The sequence below is a fragment of the Taudactylus pleione genome, unplaced genomic scaffold (genome assembly GCF_031769625.1).
Source record: "Taudactylus pleione unplaced genomic scaffold, aTauple2 ptg001041l, whole genome shotgun sequence".
Taxonomy (NCBI): Eukaryota; Metazoa; Chordata; class Amphibia; order Anura; family Myobatrachidae; genus Taudactylus; species Taudactylus pleione.
Genome location: NW_028285442.1, coordinates 1,146,382 through 1,165,433, shown reverse-complemented (window position 1 = coordinate 1,165,433; position 19,052 = coordinate 1,146,382). Strand labels below are relative to the sequence as shown.

Genomic DNA, 19,052 nt, shown 5'->3' with positions numbered 1-19,052 from the left:
CCCATACAGCCTGAGTTGCCCTTTTCAGGCTCCTGAATTAGTTTTCTTTTCATCCATTGCAAGAAGCTTATGTAGGTGCAGAAAGGAGCAGCCACAGTCACCAGGGGAGGAGCCAAAAAGGTATAAACAGGCCCGGATATCGTCAGTCCCTGGATAATCATCCAGCAGCCGCCCAGTGGGTGTTTGACTGCTCGTATCAGACGCAACCATGTAAAAAACAAAAAACACCCAGCCTGGCGTGGTCACATCTGATGCAACCCCGCCAGGCAAGTGATTAAAACCATGTTCAAACTTAACCACCAAAATGAGGTCATGTCTGTAGCATCTTGTCCAAAAGCTAAAAACCACCCCATCCAAAAATCAAGCATCCACTTTAATCAAATAAAAAAACAACAGTGTTTGAGGCAATCTCCAGCATGCCCCTAGGTCACTGCAGTTTAAAAGTGGTAGACTAGCAGCTGGCACGTCATGACCTTACTGTTTAGTGAAGGTTATCTTTTAACATGTACATACAGACACCGTGGAGGAGTCCGTTTAGTGAGCAACTCTATCAAGAAAAAAAAAAAAAAAACTATTTACTATCAAGCAGCAATGTTTAGGTCAAATGACTCCTAGTAAAAATGGCAGGAATATTTTTTATCATTGTGATTGAAGCACTTTGCACAATAATGCACTTATGACCTGTCCATTTGTAAGTATATGAACAAATGACAAAAGTGGAACAGTGAAAAAATTTTATTTAATTTGTTTCTACTGATCAGACTCAAATATTCACAGAGTATAATATAATAATTGCAGACTTTGGCAGGAGAGCAGTGCCACATTACTAGGATTCACCCTAAATATATTTGTAATGAATTTGCCTGTGGTTCCCAGCAGAAATCCTTCAAACATAAACGTATGTACTTTACACTACAGTGGCTGTCGCCCCTGTGAGGGTGATGTCCCCGCCAATACACACATTTTTAATCTGTGCAAATTCTTTCACTCTGTGCTGGAATTGGCAGATATTCTCATTGTTCACCGTCACATTAAATTTGTCCAGTTCGAAAAAAAATTGGATCTGGAATAGAGGCAAAAATAAGTTAGAATGCACAAGACAGCACCTGTACAATAGGCTTAAGTTACCTAAATAAAAAAAAAATAAAACACAAAATTTGTCTCCCTAAACTATATTGCTGTACAGCCATGCAATAGTGTAGGTCAGAGGTTCCCAAACTCCACCATTACAGTCCAGGTTTTAAGGATAACCATGCGCGAGTCCATAAAATTGACTCGGTACTAATTAAGTCACCTGCTCAAGCATGGATATCCTTAAAATGTGGACCATAATGACAGAGTTTGGAAACCTCTGGTGTAGGTCATGTGCATTTCAGGTTCCACCATTATCAGCAATTTCACAGCATAGAACCACTTGTAACTATTGTTAGTCAATTAACACACCTGTATTCCAGATACATCTGTTAGGGTTCCATAAGAACCACATTTGGCAAACACTGGTCTACCATTTGGTTTCCTCCCTATTGAAAGCATAATTGAGCCATGAAAGTTTCTGAGCTGTAGCTATAAAAAAAAGTCACTAGTATTTGTTTTCGTTTCTCCTTTGAAGGCCGAACAAGGGGTCCCAATGATACTGTTCCACCCCTGGTATGCTGTGCGACTTCCAATCTTTCGATGCACTAATCAGGAATTTTGTGTACTCATAAATCTGTTTCTCATAACCCAACTGGGGGACACTGCTTCCTCTGGGTATAGAAGCTGGGAACTTGAAGGCGGCTGCTCTCCCCCATATATTGCAACTTCCAGCAGGACATGCTGCTAACAAATCTTTAATAGATCCGAGAGCATGGATGGGGGTGCCTGTATCTCTGCATGCTTAGGATGGCCACTGACCATCGATGGGTTAACAACTGTCAATGCTTTTTCCATCAATGGGAGAACCAATGTTTCCCAATATCAATGGCACAAAGCCCGATAAGGTTTTTTTTTCTCTCCCTGGTGCCGGTATACAGTAGAATAAGATGACCATCTGATCTACGAATGGTGGCAGTTCTATCAATGTAAATCGCCAAAGGCCCAAAACGCATCTAGAAGATGAACAGGAGTCGAAGAACTAGAACTTCAAAACATCCATTCTTTAGATTAAAGTTCTATTGTCACTCAAGATGGAAAAACAATGACAATTTACATAAAGCTGCCAAATTTTATACACGTCTGACTGAGGCTGTAGCCAGCAGCAACACAACCAAGCAAGTTAGCACAGCAACTTGTTTTAGCAGTTCAATATAGGCCTTCTAGAGAGCCTCAAAGACAAGATATATGTATATGAACAACCTCCTAGTTAAAGATCTGACCCTCCAGAATGAAGGCCAATTTCCTTTTAAAGTATAGAGATCTGACCCTTGATGGATGACTGTAGAAGCCCCTTGATGCAAGCCAACCTGTACAAACAAAGGAGCTGCAAAACACTGAACAGGGAAGCAGAGATTCCAGTGTGTTTGTATCAGATAATGTAGGTCCTTCATACCTAGTAGTAGATCCTAATCATAGTAGGCCTTCACCTTAAGGACCTTGTCTTTCATTGCCTTCAAAGCCAAAGTGACTCAAACTGAGGTACAGTAATGGTCCCAAGTGGTCTTCTCTTCGAGGAAGATTCCCAAGAGATTCTACTAGCAAGGCTTGAAGAACCATCTACCACATCCACCTGAGTCAGTATGGTGTCATCCGAGATGGAGCCAAGGAGAAACCAAGGGACCGGAAGGGTATCTGAGTGGGGAACATATTCCCTTTTTAAAAAACTATCCCCACAGGAATCATGATTAACTTCTCCCCATACAAGAGGATGTTCTGCAATCTCACTTTCAGATCTGGCTGGAAACAAAAATCTGGTTTTAATCCCAGAAAAAGTAGTTTGAGCAGAAACCTCCAGCCATTGGTGCCGTTCTGGCTGCTCTTGTGATATATACTACAAGAGCACCACAGCACTACTAAAATAAAACTAAAAATTTGCACTGCTGCCCAGCAGCCATAGCATGCATCTCCAAAGGCACTTAGGCCCAAATTTATCAATGAGTGATATTGTTATCACTTCTTACCAATCTTAAATGGTGCTCCAACCATACAGTTCCCAACTATCATTTTTCAAAAAGATAACAGTTAGGCGCTGATTGGTTGGAGCACTATTTAAGATTAGTAACAAGCGATAACAGTATCACTCGTTGATAAATCTGGGCTTTAGTCTACATCAAAGGTCCTGCTGAATATAGCATATATAGGGGAGGGAGCATCGGTTCAGTTAATTAATAGTCTCCATTGCCCAGCCTCTATTCCTGGAGTAAGCAGTAGCCCCCAGGGGGGTGCAATGGAAAGCAGATTGGTGAAATTAACAATTGTATATGCATATCAGTGACGTGCGGTGAGGTAAATGGCTGGGAAGGCACTGGCTGGTATCAGAGCAGATTTACAGACATGTGGAAAAGCCCAGTTTACATTTTTTTTACTCCCTGGATAAGTTCCACTATATTCACCACTGTGTGCACCAGCATACTGTAGGAATACTTTGTTTCTGCCACAGTTTCCTTTTAAATGTTGGCCAGTTACAAACACATTGGAAACAGACATTTTATACGATGAGACAAATTTTAGCTCAGTAATGTGCTACAGCGAGGCAGGAGGTTTTACATACAGTATACCTATTAAATAGATAGGATGGTGCCACAGGGTGTAGTCTGGGTATAATTTAACTTTTTGCAATACATTTCCCTTTCTTAAAAATGCAAAGATTTGGTATTTACCGTGAATGGCTGTCCCTTCAGAAATGGGAATCGAGCTTGTCGTTCTTCTCTCCCCCAGTCATTACGAATCATAGAATTGCGCACGATAACATTTGGGTTTTCATCAAATCGGGGATTGAAGTGGAAAGCAATATCACCTGCTGTTTTAAAATCAACGCAAAACCTAAAAGGGGAAAACAAAAAAAATAAAAATAAAATATTCTTACAGCCTACAACCTCCATTTTATAAAAGGTATGAAAAAAACCAAACTCACAGGAATTACAGGATATTAGGTGATTAGGGAAATTATCCAATTCCCTTAGTTCAAAATATATAGGTGTTTAGCAACTACCTACAATATAGAGTCTACCAACAATCAATACAATGGGGCTTAGAGAAGATAAGAGGGTAGACTGCAGGTGCCAAAGATGGCATCACTCCATACCATAAAATGCCTTTTATTCATTTATTTAATTGTAAAATTGTTCCAATTACACTGTGTAAGTAGCAAAACATTACAAATAAAGAATGTGCATAAAGATAAGAAAAAGTTAATTCAAATAATTGTTCAATGAGTACTGTCATTAGAGACTTCTTATATGCAGTTTATTCAATGCTCTCTAGTGTAAGGATAGTAGCGAATCCTTTTGTAGACTTCTCGGGGGGGATTAATGGCAAGAAGAGTAAGTAGATACTTTGTGATATTTCTAATGTCTCCATTTAGGAAAGACAAATAGGGAGGCCAATCCCAGGATCGGTGGAATCCTGGGATTTTAGCCTAAAATTGGCCGGGATTAAATGCCAGGCAGCACTGAGCACCTCCAGCAGAGTGCTCAGACACTGCCCGGCTCCCTCTTCCCCCGGGTAGTGGATAGATCCCCTTTAGTATTTGTACCCTGACGTAATAAGTTACTGTCCAACGTCATTCCCTACTATCCACGTGGACATAGAGGAATATTAACCTGTGGTGAGCAAAGCGAGCCATCATGACTGAAGCATGGTTAGTGGACAAATTTCTTCTTTTGGTAGCCATTATGGGCATGGAACCGCACTTCCGCCCTCAATCAGGTACATCTATGGAAGGGGATCTACACACTACCCTCTCTTCCCCTGGCTGTGTACACTGCACAGCGTTACATGAGGACAGAGGTCTCACTGTGCAGACCTGCGCTGGCTGGAGTGCCCACCCACCCCTCTATATGCCGACGCTACAAAGCCCCGCCACCTGGTAAATCCCATATTGAAAAAACAGCCTGGGACAGGCCTAATCACAAAATTGAGGTAATGTTTTGTGGATGTCTTTAATCATGCATGGGTAAGTTAATTTATTTTACTGGGTCAGTAATTATGCTACCTGCTTCCACAGACAGAAATCCTCAACACGACCTTTTAGTAGTACTTAAATTGTAGTTGAAATCCCCTGCCGTACAGGAATATGTGCCTTAAGCAGTGTTGTAACCATCACTCCTGCCTGTAGATGCCATTGGACCCATAGAGGAGGCTGGAGTTCAGCAGTGGCCGATCTTCAGCCCATGATCAGAGTTTACATTGGGGCCACTTTATGTCCCGTCCGGGCCCTTAGTTCTGGAAGGAAGCCAATGTAATTTGGAAACCCTGTCATTAACAAGCAACACTTCCTGAGGCAATAACAGGGATTGTGTATTACCCTTTATATTTTCTTGTAATGGTCACAACTATACAGGAAAAGTAGTAATTAGAAGCAGCCTGCAGGTAGTGGTGTTAAACAAACATGGGATTTGCCAAGGGAAGGATATGACAGTTCTTCAAATGCTCAGAAAGTGCAGAGATAACTGTGGCAGCATACCAACAGGTTTCTTATTTTATACCGCCAAATATCTAAACTGTTTTAATAAATATTATAAAATAATTATTATAAAATTATCTATCTACAAATTCTTCCATTTTCTTTCACCCAACTCCATAACAACCTAACCCTGATCTACATAAATCTGGCAGGTGTACACAAGTCCTGTATTCATTGCAAGCAGAACCTGGCAGGAACACTCAGTCTTCATTTGCATCAGAGCAGCAAAAACAAACATGTAATACACAGGGAGTGGAAAAATACCTGGTCACATTCATACACTCACTAAGGATCATTTACGGAGGAGTACCATTCCATCAATGCAAAGTTCAGGGGAGAAGTGGTAATGCCAACCAAAAGGTGCAAATCTTCATTGTGTGTGATAAGTGACCCATCAGTCACACACAGTTTATGTAATCTACTGGGCTTAAACAATTATTGGCACTTTTACTTACTGGGAACTAGTGACAACACTGAGGAATAAGGCAATTTGTTCCTCATGCCTCAATGGTCTCACCACTCAGGTCATCATTATTTCAAATATCCGGACTTTGGAATTTCGTTAACAGCAATTTTATAGGAGGCAACTTGAATTTCTGCTCTTGTGCTCGTTTAATCTTGTGGGCAATACAGCAGTATTATCTGCTAATTGGTCCAATATTATCACATGGCCTAAAAACTCAGTTAATTAGAATGAAATCTCTGGCCATCCTGGAAACGTTGTCAGCAGAAAGCGCTGTGGGACTGTCATTAGGGGGATGCAATTGGGAAGCCGGCTGACATTTTACCGACAGCCGGCTTCCCAATGGTCATATCCCGGCGAGGGTGAAATGCCCGGCGTCTAGATGTAGACGCCGCTCATTTCCCCGATGCCAGGAGACCAGCATCCCGATTGAAAGGATGCCGGGCGCCGCGAGCGGACAGCCGCGGGGGGACTTCGGGTTAGGCACCCCCGTGGGAGGTTAGGGTTAGGCACCCCCCTGGGAGGTTAAGGTTAGGCTAAGGGGGGGGTTAGTGTTAGGCACCCCCCCAGGGGACATAGGTTTAGGCAGTGTGGACGGAGAGGGGGAGGGGGTTACGTGTAGGCACTGGGGGAGGTTAGGGTTAGGAGCCCCTAAGGGAGAGTTAGGGGGGTAGGTTAGTTAATACTTACCTAGGGACGATCGGGATTTCCAGCGCAGTCGGGCTGCCACTGCTGGGATCTGTTCCAGTGTCGGGCTGCCGCTGCCAGGAATCGAACCGCCGGCCATGCGCCCGGCAGTATTTCATACCGATTCAGTCATTAGGACAGGCAAATTAAAACAGGTTACTTTGTGCTCAGACAGGCTCAGATGAATGGCCAGTAGGAAGCCAGTAGTATTCTCCAAGAGTGCATTTCAATTGTCTGCTGCATAGACTAGCATTCTAGAGACCTGCCATAGTTCTATCATGCTTTATTACCAGTAGCTGACCTATTCTGATTTCGGGTTGGGTACAGGATCCCGGCGGTCAAAATCACAACACCAGCATCCCGACAGGGTTAGGATACAGACAACTATTAGTAGGTATTCTAACCCTTCTACCTCTAAACCCGAACTGTCCCCGGTGCCTAAATCTAACCACCCCGTCCCCCCACCCTAAACCTAACCCTCTTACTTACCTTTGGGATGCTGGTGCCGGGATTCTGACAGGTTGTATTGGGATAGCAAAATGGCTACTGACAGCCATTTCTATTCATGGTTCTTATGTGTGTATCAGACATGAAGTGTATCAGGCATGAAATGGTATAGGAATGTGGAAAGCAGACAGGCCATAAATCCACAAGGCGTTGTCTACTGCGATGTACGCTTGCATTATGTTTTAGAAGTCCTTATCAGTAGTTAACCAATAAAGTAGTTTGAAGTAGGTTTATGCCCATATTTGTAGAGTTAGATGGGTATGACAAGTAGGATACTATATAAACGAAGAACAAAAGGAGATTCCAGTGGCCTGCCGTATGCCTGGACCAGAGACTGCAGCTGGTGGCCAGGATATTGTTCGTTCCAGCTCTATTCTGAGAGGAGGCTCCTGGATCGTGTAACCATCTTATATTCCGAAGCTAAGTAACTATTATTCTTCCATGTCTTGTTATCTGTTATAATTTATTACATCTTTTTTCAAGATACTGGTTTGTGTGGCTTAATTAACCTTCTGTATCCAAGAAACTTATCTCGTTCCACCGGGAACACAGGTGTTGGGATTTCGGCGCTGGTATTCTAAATCACTGGCATCCCCTTTGCATTGATATTGACCTGATGTGCTTAGGTTATGATGTGGAGGCTAATGACAGTTTTTATTGAAAAACTGGAGAGCACAGGACTTCTACTGGTTATTTCAGTCACCCTACTTGCCTGTGCATAACACCAGCCTAATCATCCTGGTTTTACCTTTTGGCGTTAGGGGAGACTGAGCCTTGAAAGGTTATCAGCAGCCGCGGCACAAGTCCTGAGGGCAACTGAAGAGTATATGGCACATTCTAAAAAGACAAGAAAACCAATGATAACATGACAATGTTCATTCTATATATAATAAATAAACTAGGAAAAAAAAAAAAAAAAACATTGACCAGATTATAAGCTCTGTATTGCTTAACGAGGACTCTTAAAACTCCAAAGACAAAGTATATTTGTGAAAATTATGCTCAGTTTCCATGTGCAGAGACCAATGCACTAACTCAACCAAAATGATACATTATTTCCATTCCTTGCAATACAAATCATGGGCCTGATTCAGAGACGCATGCATTGCCGATTTTTACGCAGATCGAGCGATTGTTTGCCATAGCGCACGTGCGTCAGCAGCACTGTGCACGCGCAGTGATTGCTCTGCGATTATGCCCACACAGAGGATCCATTTGCAAAGTGAGTGACAGGTATGCATTTGGGGGAGGTGTTTAAATGCAGTTTCATGGACATGCATAGATTAGTTATTGCCATCTCCTACGCAGCATGAGAGCCCTTTGTGTGTCATGAGAGCCAGGCTCGGACTGGGCCACCAGGGAGCCTGAAATCCCCGGTGGGCTTCTGGACTTGTAGCTCCACCCACTCCCACGGGTGGGCGGGGCCAATGCCATCTCACTTCATTCAAAACCCAGCCAGCCGGGAAACAGCTGCACTTACATTAATATAATGGTGCAATCTGCCGCTGGCCGGTGACTGAAGTGCCACCCTACTCTGCTCTGAGGGCTGCACCCCCACTGACTTTTAGCTCCACCCACTCCAGTGGGCGGATGGGGCCAAGTCCTCTGCAGGTCATACACTAAATCTGCGACGCCAACATTGACATCAGCTGACAGCAGAGCTCACCAAGCTCACCAGGATATGGACTTGGAGCCAGTAAAAGGCAAGCACTATACTGGGGGCTGATGGCATGGCTGACGGGACTGGGGAATTGTGGCCAGGGTGCCAGTGGCCAGGGAGGCTCGGTGCCCAGTGTTGTAAAACCTTTTTAAAACTCAGGAGTCTGCCGCTGCCGGGGATTGATGACTTTGGCTCCTCTAAGCGAGTCAGGTTACTGTCTCCCTGTTTGAGATTGCATACTGTCCCTTGCTCCCAGCATGAGCTAACATCTACATGCCACTTCATGTGTATTCAACAGTTTTGTATACACTTGCATAGTGACAAGTAGTTTGCCGACTGCCCCTTGCTCCCAGCATGAGCTCTCGCAGACTGGGAGAATGCAGAGAAGCTGCCCAGTAGTCAGCCAGTATTATGGGTGTAATGGGCATTTGTGAATTCAGGTGGGAGAGGGAGGAGCACCTGTCATTCTGTGCTTGTATCCCTTGTGCTATATCCAGATGATCTGTCTCCCTACCACTACCCCACCTAGTCCCTTCTACGATTATCACCATCACCCCACCACCTCCCCCAGTTACCATATGTCCCTACAATTACCCACACCCAGTCCCTACTACTATTACCACCCCACAACCTCCTCCTGTCTCCTGTTGCCATGTGTCACTACTACCATGGGCGTAACTACCACACGTGCAAGGGGTGCAGCTGCTATGGGGCCCAGAGCTGAGGGGGCCCCATCTTCCTTGTCAAAGTTACATGTGTTATATACAATTTTCATCATTGTGTGGCACTACCACTACCCCCCCCCCCCGGCTGTATGCAGAGGCGCCGAGAGAGGGGGGGAGCGGGTGCCAATTACCCAGGCTTGCTGGAGGGGCCTGGTGTCACCCCCCCCCACCTCCCTCTTACATCACAGCAGCCCAGCACATGCTGCTGTTTGCTGGGCTGCACTAGTGGGAGACTGCTCGCAGCTGCTAAGCAGTAACTACAGCAGTCTCCTATGCGGGGAGCGATCACACTGATCGCACCCCCACTGGCTATGCGCCGGGTGGCTAATTTTTTCCTAAGAGGGCGTGGTCATACCTCCCTCCATTAGGCCACGCCCCCTTTATACATGGGCACGGCGCAGCTCTTGGCACTACAAATTCCTTTCCTTGTGCACATCCGTGTAGCCAAATGTGGAAGAACAGAGACAACCACTTTTAGCACGCTGTGATACAGATGGGTGCATCCTTATATGCCACCATCTGTTGCACCATCCATACTACGATACTCCTATAATGGCTGGCCACTCCTCTCCAGTGGTTGGCCACACCCCTTATTGGGCCCTTCATGTCCCAATCTGACACTGATGAGAGCAGCAGTGTTTGTGGCTGGTCAGACTTGCTGCATGGCTGCCTGATCTGTATCAAGGTTACTGATGTTTACGCTGTTGCACGTCATTATATGGATATGAGAAGGCAGCAGTGGGTGCTGTGGTAAGCTTTGGAAGGCATTAGCATATTTTAGCATCTGTGATCCATGAGAGAATGCAGTTGCGATTGCATTAGCATCCATCTGTAAATCAGCACCTATGTTCATCTTTCAGGGCTTCCCCGGTCATTTCTAAAGTTAGGGACTAGCCGGAAGACTACAATCAGCAGCTCAACTTCATTGCTTAACTAATGCAGCAGTGTAACTACCATGGGCGCAATCACTGACCTACAGCAGAGGACGGATCCCATCTTCAATGTGTTATAGATGTTCCCACCATTGGGTGGTACATAAGGGACCTTACAGACTGTTGCTATGAGGCCCACAAATATCTAATTAAACCCTGCTTCCTTATCCACTTCCATTTTCCACATAAACCTCAAGATGATCAAACCTAACTCATAACAAAGGAGGTCAGTGTTTTTGAAATGGCAGCCCATTCATAGAGAGTATGACTACATTAACATGTCACAGGCTAATTGTTTATGTTATAGGAAATACACTTTCACATTCATGTTATACCAATATGCCTTAGGGCAACATATTCAAGTGTACAAATGTGACCTGCATGCTATATAATTGATACATTAAATTAATAGATTTTAGATATTCTTTACAAGAATACAAAAAAAAAAAAAAAAAAAAAACTTACCAGTGGACCAGTGGGAGCTGAAGGGACAGGTCCTGCTGGTCCTGGCTGCCCTGGCATGGGAGCCCCTGGATAGGTCTGACCTGCTGGTGGGAAACCTGCATATGGTTGTCCCGGGTACTGCTGACCGGCTGCGGGGGGTCCCGGGTACTGCTGACCGGCTGCGGGGGGTCCCGGGTACTGCTGACCGGCTGCGGGGGGTCCCGGGTACTGCTGACCGGCTGCGGGGGGTCCCGGGTACCCTGGGTATGCTTGACCTTGAAACCCTCCTGGATATTGCTGCCCAGGGTTCTGAGGGTTCTGGGCACCCCAGGGATTGTTCCAGTTCTGACCTTGGGATTGTAGGCCACTTGTGTTGCTTTGACCAGATAAAGCATCATCCAGCTAATTAAAAATGAAAACAAATAAAGTACTGTTAAGCAGCATGACAATTGCTGAAAATTAACATATTGATCTTCAATGTGTGTGGAGCTAGGTCTAGTGGTAACATATTACTGGGATAAAGTCAGATTTAGAGGTATTGGTAAAAAGCATGAAAACACCCACTTAAGATGCGGGGATTGGTTTTAGTGGAGTATTTTTAAATCAATGCTCTTACAAATACTTGCCAAACTGAGTAGGCAGCATCCCAGAGACTCTGAGACTCTGGGTAAAGTTGGCCTCATCAGGATCTACAGTGAAGGCTCTGTTTACAGGCTTTGGTTGCTTATAAGGAGTAGAGATGGTAGGAGCCCAGTGATAAGGTGAGGGGATTGCAGAAAGCTTACTGGGCAGTTGGCCACTGTACCAGTGTGAGCAATCCAAGGCATTGGTACTAGAGGCAGGAGAGGGAGTCTACAGAGCATCTGTGAAGGCCAGGATTTGACTGGTAACTGATTGGATAATGTTCATCTTATCAACGTCTATCTCTGGATACTACATCTTTGAGTTAGCGGACTGTGTTGAAGAGGTGGTAGGAAGAAGTTCTGATATTACTCTTAAACAAAGTTAGAATTTAATGAAGAATCACAGTTGTAATCGGTGGCATGGATGGTCTTTACATTTTAAATGAATGTGTGTAGGGAATACACCAAAATGGTTAGGAAAACATCTAAAAGTGTAGATAGGATAGTTCTATTTGCCATGGCAGAAACTTCATTAGATCAACTAGTAACTTGTTTGCAGTTCAGTTTTGGTCATCTTATGAAATTATATTTTCATTGGCTTAATGAGGGGGGAGGTGGATGGAGGATACAGGAGATTGAGTGTTCCTTGCATTATGAGAATAATGTACACATTTACTAAAGATATGGTTCCTGGTTCAACAGAAGCATCAAACGCATCAAAATGTGTGATGACTAAGGGGGGATTGGAGGATTGTGTACCAACTGCTGCTGAATGTAGAACAGGCTTCATTTAGACGTTTGTGGCAGTGGCGTAGGTTCATCCTGGAGGCAAGTTATAGTTTGCTGCCCCCCCCCCCCCCTAAAAAAAATTAAAAATAAATATGGTGCATTTCAATTCTTTCATCTATCTATACATACGCACAAAAACACTATTATAGAATATGTGAATGTGTTTCTATTAGACTTATTTACTAGAGTAAATTTGCAGGATATTCCCCCCTTTTCCAGGTATATACAGCTATGCGTTAGTCACAGATAAGATAGTGACCTGTATGGTGCAATTAGCATGAGACTCAGAGTCCTCCTGATGAAAGCCAACTGATGTGGGGTGGGGAGCCCTCCTGACATCCCTGATGGAGGGGAAAACCAACTGGATGTGAGGGCTTTGAGGACTGAGTCGGAGTCAAGATACTGAAAGACTGCTACTGTGGTGGAACTACAAATCATAAAATACCCAGTCTACTGCCGAATGCTTCATATGCTGGGAAGTTGCTCCACCAAAAGATCTGCCCCCAGATTCAGTCACTGGTGCCCCAGGCCGCCGCCTCCCATTCCCTATTACCCACAGCACAGTCTGGTGCATCCTTGTTGACATCCAGCTACTGGAAGATCTGCAGCCACCCTTATGCTGGGGCCCGCCGCACAAGTCCGCAGCTAGAGCTGCCACCAGGGAGGAGTGAGACGGTGAGTTGTGGGTGCCCGAGTCACACTGGCATGAGAAGCTGCTGAGGAGCAGCGACATTAATGAGTGGGGACAGGCTATAGATAGATGGAAGTGGCATCTGATTGTCTGACATTGAGCCCTCCACTAGTATATGGTTATAGTAGCTTCTCAGGTGCCGGGAAGAGGTGGCATGTATTGGGTGGCCGTGACTGTACACTCCAGATACATATTTACAGCCCTAAGTGGGGTAAATATAATGTGGGCAATGGAGGAGGTGCCCCTTCAGTGCTGGCGGTAGGCGCCTCCATTGTCTCCCATAGTTCTGCCCCTGGTTTGTGGTCCACTGAACAGAAGAATTAATGTGTTCAACTATGGTATTAAGGATTGACAAGCACCCTCAGTATGGGATGGGATTATGTAGATACTTTGCCAACTGCCGCAGATCCTTGTGCCTATGAATTATCGTGCCCTTATATTAAGGCTGAATTGAATAAACAGAATTTTCCCATAGAGAATTCCTGAGACGGGGCATGGTGTTTAAGGGGCTACACCTCAAAAGCTATTGTACGTACAAAGTCAAAATTTGACATGGATGGGTAGAACTGTTGCAAATGTCAAGGCAAAAAAAAATAAAGAAATGTTCCATAATACTCAATCTAAAGTTTAAACTGACAGTTTTTTCTGCCACTTTCAGTTAGGACCACTTTTCTGCTTTAGTCTATGGGGGATTTTTGGGAAGGAATATCTCAAGGCAGAGGATGAATTAAGATTTGAGGTTTGTTTTATTAGGTAGCTCTTGTTCCAGTGTAGGTGGTTTTGGGGTTCAGGTAATATAGAAAGTTACAGGTTTTTTAACTGTTAGCCCACAAACACCCCATTATAGAGATAGGGAGCTTCAACTTGCTGCACGTGCTCAGTAGGTGGTTTCCTGCAGGGGGTGTACAGTTGCTTCACTTGGGTGCACTAAGATGGCTATCCTTTGCAGGAGTTAACAGCAGTTACACATTGAATTTTTAACAGATGCATGGATGGATCTCACCAATACATCCATGCATCTGTGTCTTATTGAAGCTCCACCATTTTGTGAGTGACAGCAATCTCACTCTGAGTGCTGAATCTGCAGTTAACCACAGGGTGTGATGGCATACCATATATGTATTGCGCAAGGAACACGTCCATTAAGGAGTCGGCCTTAATGACTGGAATTTCATTGCTTTTTTTTTTTTTAGTTTGAGTGGCAGAAATTCAGTAGGTTTTGTGAAATTTCAGATCATGTCTAAGGAGCCTTAATGGGACATGTGAAACCGTAAGGTCTATGGAATATACATTTAAGTTACGGATGGAAACAGCCACCCCGGGGGCAGGGGCATCTTAGCAGCTAGTGGTTTGGTAGTTTGTGTTGCCTGGTGTGGTAACAAAACATGGATGGCCAAATTAAAACTGTGACCCAGCTATTCTACAAATTAATTTCTGCTGTCACTCTGGCTCATCTCTTGCAGGCTGGTAACCAATTTTATACTTCTGCATGCTCATTTTTAGTTAAATCTTCATGAACCCCAACACATTTTAGTTTGGCCTGAGGGGTCAGAAACTCAAGATTAATAAATAGTCATCAAATATTATAATAGGTGCTCAGACTTACCGAGAATTCCGACATTTTCTGAAAGGAATAATAAAAATAAATAAATCAGTTTTAGTCACATGATTTAAAACGGACACATCGGAACCCATACAATGATTTACATGTTACAGATTAGGATTAAATCATCTGCTATGAGCAGGTAAGGTCAGGGACTTATAAGAATTGTGGGCCCATCAGTCAGAGAGACGCCTTTAGCTATGCTAGTAAAATTGGTGAAGCGGCAGGAACATGACCATTTCCAGATTTAAGTGGGCTAAATCCTGGACAATCACACTGTTCAATCAATGCACGGCTCTAGCTCAGGTATACCATAGCCGACATCTATACTAGAGATCTCAACCAACATACACATGTAATAAAGAGACTGCCAAACAAGGGGACTGTGTTGATGAATTCTCAAACAGTCAATTACATCAGCCACCTAATCCCTGTGGAGACCATTAGTATCCATGAGAATGCAGTCCATCAAGTCTCTGGGTACAAGTGATACCTGAGACCATTTGTCACCATCTGCCCACACTGCACAGCAAGCCTTGGGAGAAAGTAGCTATTACATGGCGGGCACATGTTGCAGTAGGAACTGGGCAGCATATGGATCCACAGTATGCTGCTGGTGCCTATTGGCACATATGTCCCCCCAACACAAAGCTTCTTATACTAGTGTTCATTCTAGCACCCTGCACCTGTCACAACCTGTGCAGTCCCTCTTTCCTACCTTGGGTGGTGCTCTGCTCTGGTGTTTCTAGCACACTCAGGTCTATCTCAACAGTTTGTTACATCAGCTAAGTGCTAGAAGCACCAGAGCAGAGAGCGCCACCCCAGGCACAAAAGAGGAACTGCACGAGGTTGTGACAGGTGCAGCGTGCTAGAATGAACACTAATACTGTATAAACAGCATCAGGTGCACAATGACCTAAGCTCACGTTTTGCATGAGATCTCATGAAAGCAACATGAACTTAAAACTAGTATATTTCCACCTAGTGAGGATGATTACCAACGCCTAAAGCTGGTGTCCCCTCTGCCACTAACAATGACAGTAGAAGAATTCTCTAACCACAACTACATATTCATATAGGCTCCTGTAAAATGAAAGCTGTATCAATTCAACTGTGAGGTACTAACTTGTGAATGGCTGCTAGGATGCTCTAGTGTAGACCTGGCCAAGCTGTGGCTCTCCAACTGTTGTAAAACTACACGTCCCAGCATGCCCTGCCACAGTTTTAGCATTACCTAACAAAACTGTGGCAAGGCATGCTGGGACATGTAGTTTCACAACAGCAGGAGATCCACAGGTTGGCCAGGCCTGCTCTAGTGCAACTACATTCATCAAGAAAATCTGTATTACAGGAAATGACTGAACTGCAGCACACTTGTTGGTGCAATAGGCGATCAACACTATTGGCAATAGGACATAATACAAGACAAAAATGAGGACATGCCTTTGTTGCCTGTACATGGTTAAGTGTAATTTACAGAGTGACTCATCACAGAGATGAGGAATCAGCCTGAGGGGAAGGAGAGGCTCCAAGTACTCACATAGGCAAATTTAACCAAAGTAGTGAGTAGAACTTCAGAAAACACATTACACCCATTTATCAGCAGAATCACTTCAGGCCAACAGTACAAGAAGCTGCTACAGTAGTTGACTAAAGGCATATTGTGACAGACCCTCCATCAATTATTGGACTTATTGTAAACAGTGATTAAGGGAGGGCCGTACCATCTGAACCTTCCTAGAAAAACTAGAACTGTAAAGAAGTTAATCTTTGATTGGATGAGACATTACTCACCAGGAAGATTTTATACTAGTAGATTTTAGTTTGTGCTTAGTAAAGAACCGTCCTCTAAAAGTGATAAACATGGCAGCCCCCAGACAGAAAGCACAGAAAACTGATTCAAGTCAAAAATAAATGCCAGTTAACTGTTTTTAGGTATAAACAGGTGCGAATTTTATGGAGTTCCACCATAACCCTTTAATTACAGGGGACACTTTTTAGCTTCAGATTAGCCACTTAAATACATTAAATTTATCTGGACCCGCATAGTACAACATTTCCCTTTCCACAAGCCATGAAGACCATTAACCTTTGTTACTGCCCATATTCCAAGTTCCTTCCTCACCAGCTCCACTATGCCATGTGACATTCATAATACTTCATTCATGGCACTGCCTCATGCCCCATGAGGGCTATTTCACACCTGCCGGTTTTGGCCGGCTGTTTTTTTGCCAGCTGTTAAATTTAGTTATACATGGAAGTAGGTGGGTCCTTTCACGCGGCACGGTCGCCGTGTTACAGCCGGGAATATCCACTGAGAAGGATGGCTGCCATCCCGTGCCGTCCCTGCAAGCCAGTGGAGTATGGGAAACAATGTTTCCTTACATACACACACAGGCCGGCTTGTACAGCAGCTTCTACGCATGCCCAGAATATGAAGTAAAAAATAAATTAAAAAAACATTAAAAAAAAAAAAAGTCTCAAAGCCGTTCCATGTGAAAGGCACTGAGTGCCTGAAAAAAGACGGCCAGCTTCTGCCTTTTTATTTGCCAGACGGACAAAACCGGCAGGTGTGAAATAGGCCTAAGGGTCTGAATTAGACAGGACTGATTTAAGGGCCCAGCCCCAGCCATGCTGTCCCGACCGGAGAGAGAAGCAGTGGCCAGGTGCCAACCACTGGTAATTGGTCTTTTGAGAGAAAGAAGGTAAAGGGCAGCCCCAAGGGGTAGGGAAACATCAGTGCAGGCATGTTATTTAGAAGCCAGCCAAACGTGTTTACTTAAAGTAAATTGCACTTTTCTTTATCCAGATTTGTTTCCCCAATAGCCATAAAATCCAGATTGCGGCCGGAGGAATCCTGCTAAGCGGATGATTAGTGACATATTAGGAGTACATGCCAAGCCCGCCAGAGTCACATTGTGGCTCTCTCACTTCTAGACCGCAGGCTTCAGGTCTATCTGAAGAGACATTTCAAATGCCACACCTTGGATTAGGCAGGATGCGCTCAGAATGGTGCTTAAAGTTGTTAGTTAATGCAAGTCAATAGGAGGAATACAAATATGGTTCCGATTTGAAAGCAGGTGTCCATCCAAGCAGCATTGCAACACAAGTAAATATGTATTTTGCTTCTGATATGACCTATTTTAACAAATGCAATAGGGTCAGGAATTTAGCTGGTGTTGAAGTTCAGCGTTTGGCATACGAACGTTACCATTTTTGAAAGCCCGACTAGCAGTAAAACACTTTGAAAAACAAAAAATATGCTTGTAAGGGTGTAGAACGTACAAGCCCAAAACACTTGAAGAATTGTTCTCAAGGCACAAAAGTGTTTTCATCATAGATCAGATTATTGGGATTGTAAGAAATCTGTGCACCACAGAGGAGATACAAATGCTGGCAAACAGAAGCTTTAACAGAATGAAGAACGCACATTCATACACTAAAGCTTCCTTCCCAAACTTTACCAGACCACTTCCCTCTTTGATCCACAAACTCTACCCCAGCAACCCAACCCATAAAATGAAGATAATACATACACATAACAATTTAACATTGTTCAAAAGTCAATTTGCTCCCCTAGGGCCTAGGTAAAGTCCCCCCTTCACTGCAAAGGGGAAAGTACTACCCACTTCAGAAACAACTGCTATAAAAGAAATCACATCACAGTTACATCCATTCATATCCTTTTTGGGACAATTTTCAAAGTGCATTTAATAGACTTTAAGAACACATTTGCTTAAAATGAACTTGCATGTACAAGGCAAACACATATTCAAACATGCTACAGTAAGAGGAAACTGGAAAGTATACGGCCTAAGGCAATCTAAGTCACTCGGTGGACAAAATCAGGTTAATAAAACATCAGACCTCATCTGCTTTAACAGTAACTACATTAACACTCATGGTAAAGTTCTACCAAAGAAACAGGACCCTAAATACAGTACCTACTGATGGCTGTAAGCAGGAACCTCAGGCAAAGGGCTCACACTGGGATGTGTTCAGACTTCAGAGAGATCTAAGCAGAAACTCTGCAGCTGCACATATATAAAGGCTGCTTTGAGTGCTAATAGGGGATAGTACACACCCAGTTCCGCCACACCTATCACAGCCCAAACCTGATCCACAACTCCCCTGTCTATTCAGACTCCATACTGCACTACAGTACATAGATTCTTCTTTTAGAAGGATAAAATTAAAAAATCAGAAATAAATGTAAAACAAGCATGCTTTAAATTAATGCTTTATGACATGAAAAACAATTGAATGGCCCCCTCTGAGACACTTGGTAAGGGATATAGGGGCCTATGTATTAATAATCGTGGCACTGAT

The 19,052-nt window shown here is 43.9% G+C and overlaps 1 protein-coding gene across 2 annotated transcripts; it reads right to left on the bottom strand.

The window, feature by feature from the left end:
* Nucleotides 1–720: 720 nt before the first annotated feature.
* LGALS3 (galectin 3) lies at nt 721–18,755 on the bottom strand. Of its 2 annotated transcripts, none has more exons than XM_088461395.1 (6): nt 18,668–18,755; nt 14,727–14,744; nt 11,039–11,419; nt 8,005–8,093; nt 3,795–3,957; nt 721–1,063 (listed from the first exon to the last, which is right to left on the bottom strand). In XM_088461395.1, exons 2-6 carry the CDS (start codon nt 14,739–14,741, stop codon nt 908–910), a joined length of 804 nt encoding a protein of 267 aa, XP_088317521.1. In that variant the 5' UTR covers nt 14,742–14,744; nt 18,668–18,755; the 3' UTR covers nt 721–907. The 2 variants fall into 2 exon arrangements, with proteins under 2 accessions (XP_088317521.1, XP_088317522.1); XM_088461396.1 differs by having other exon boundaries at nt 18,672–18,754.
* Nucleotides 18,756–19,052: the final 297 nt, after the last annotated feature.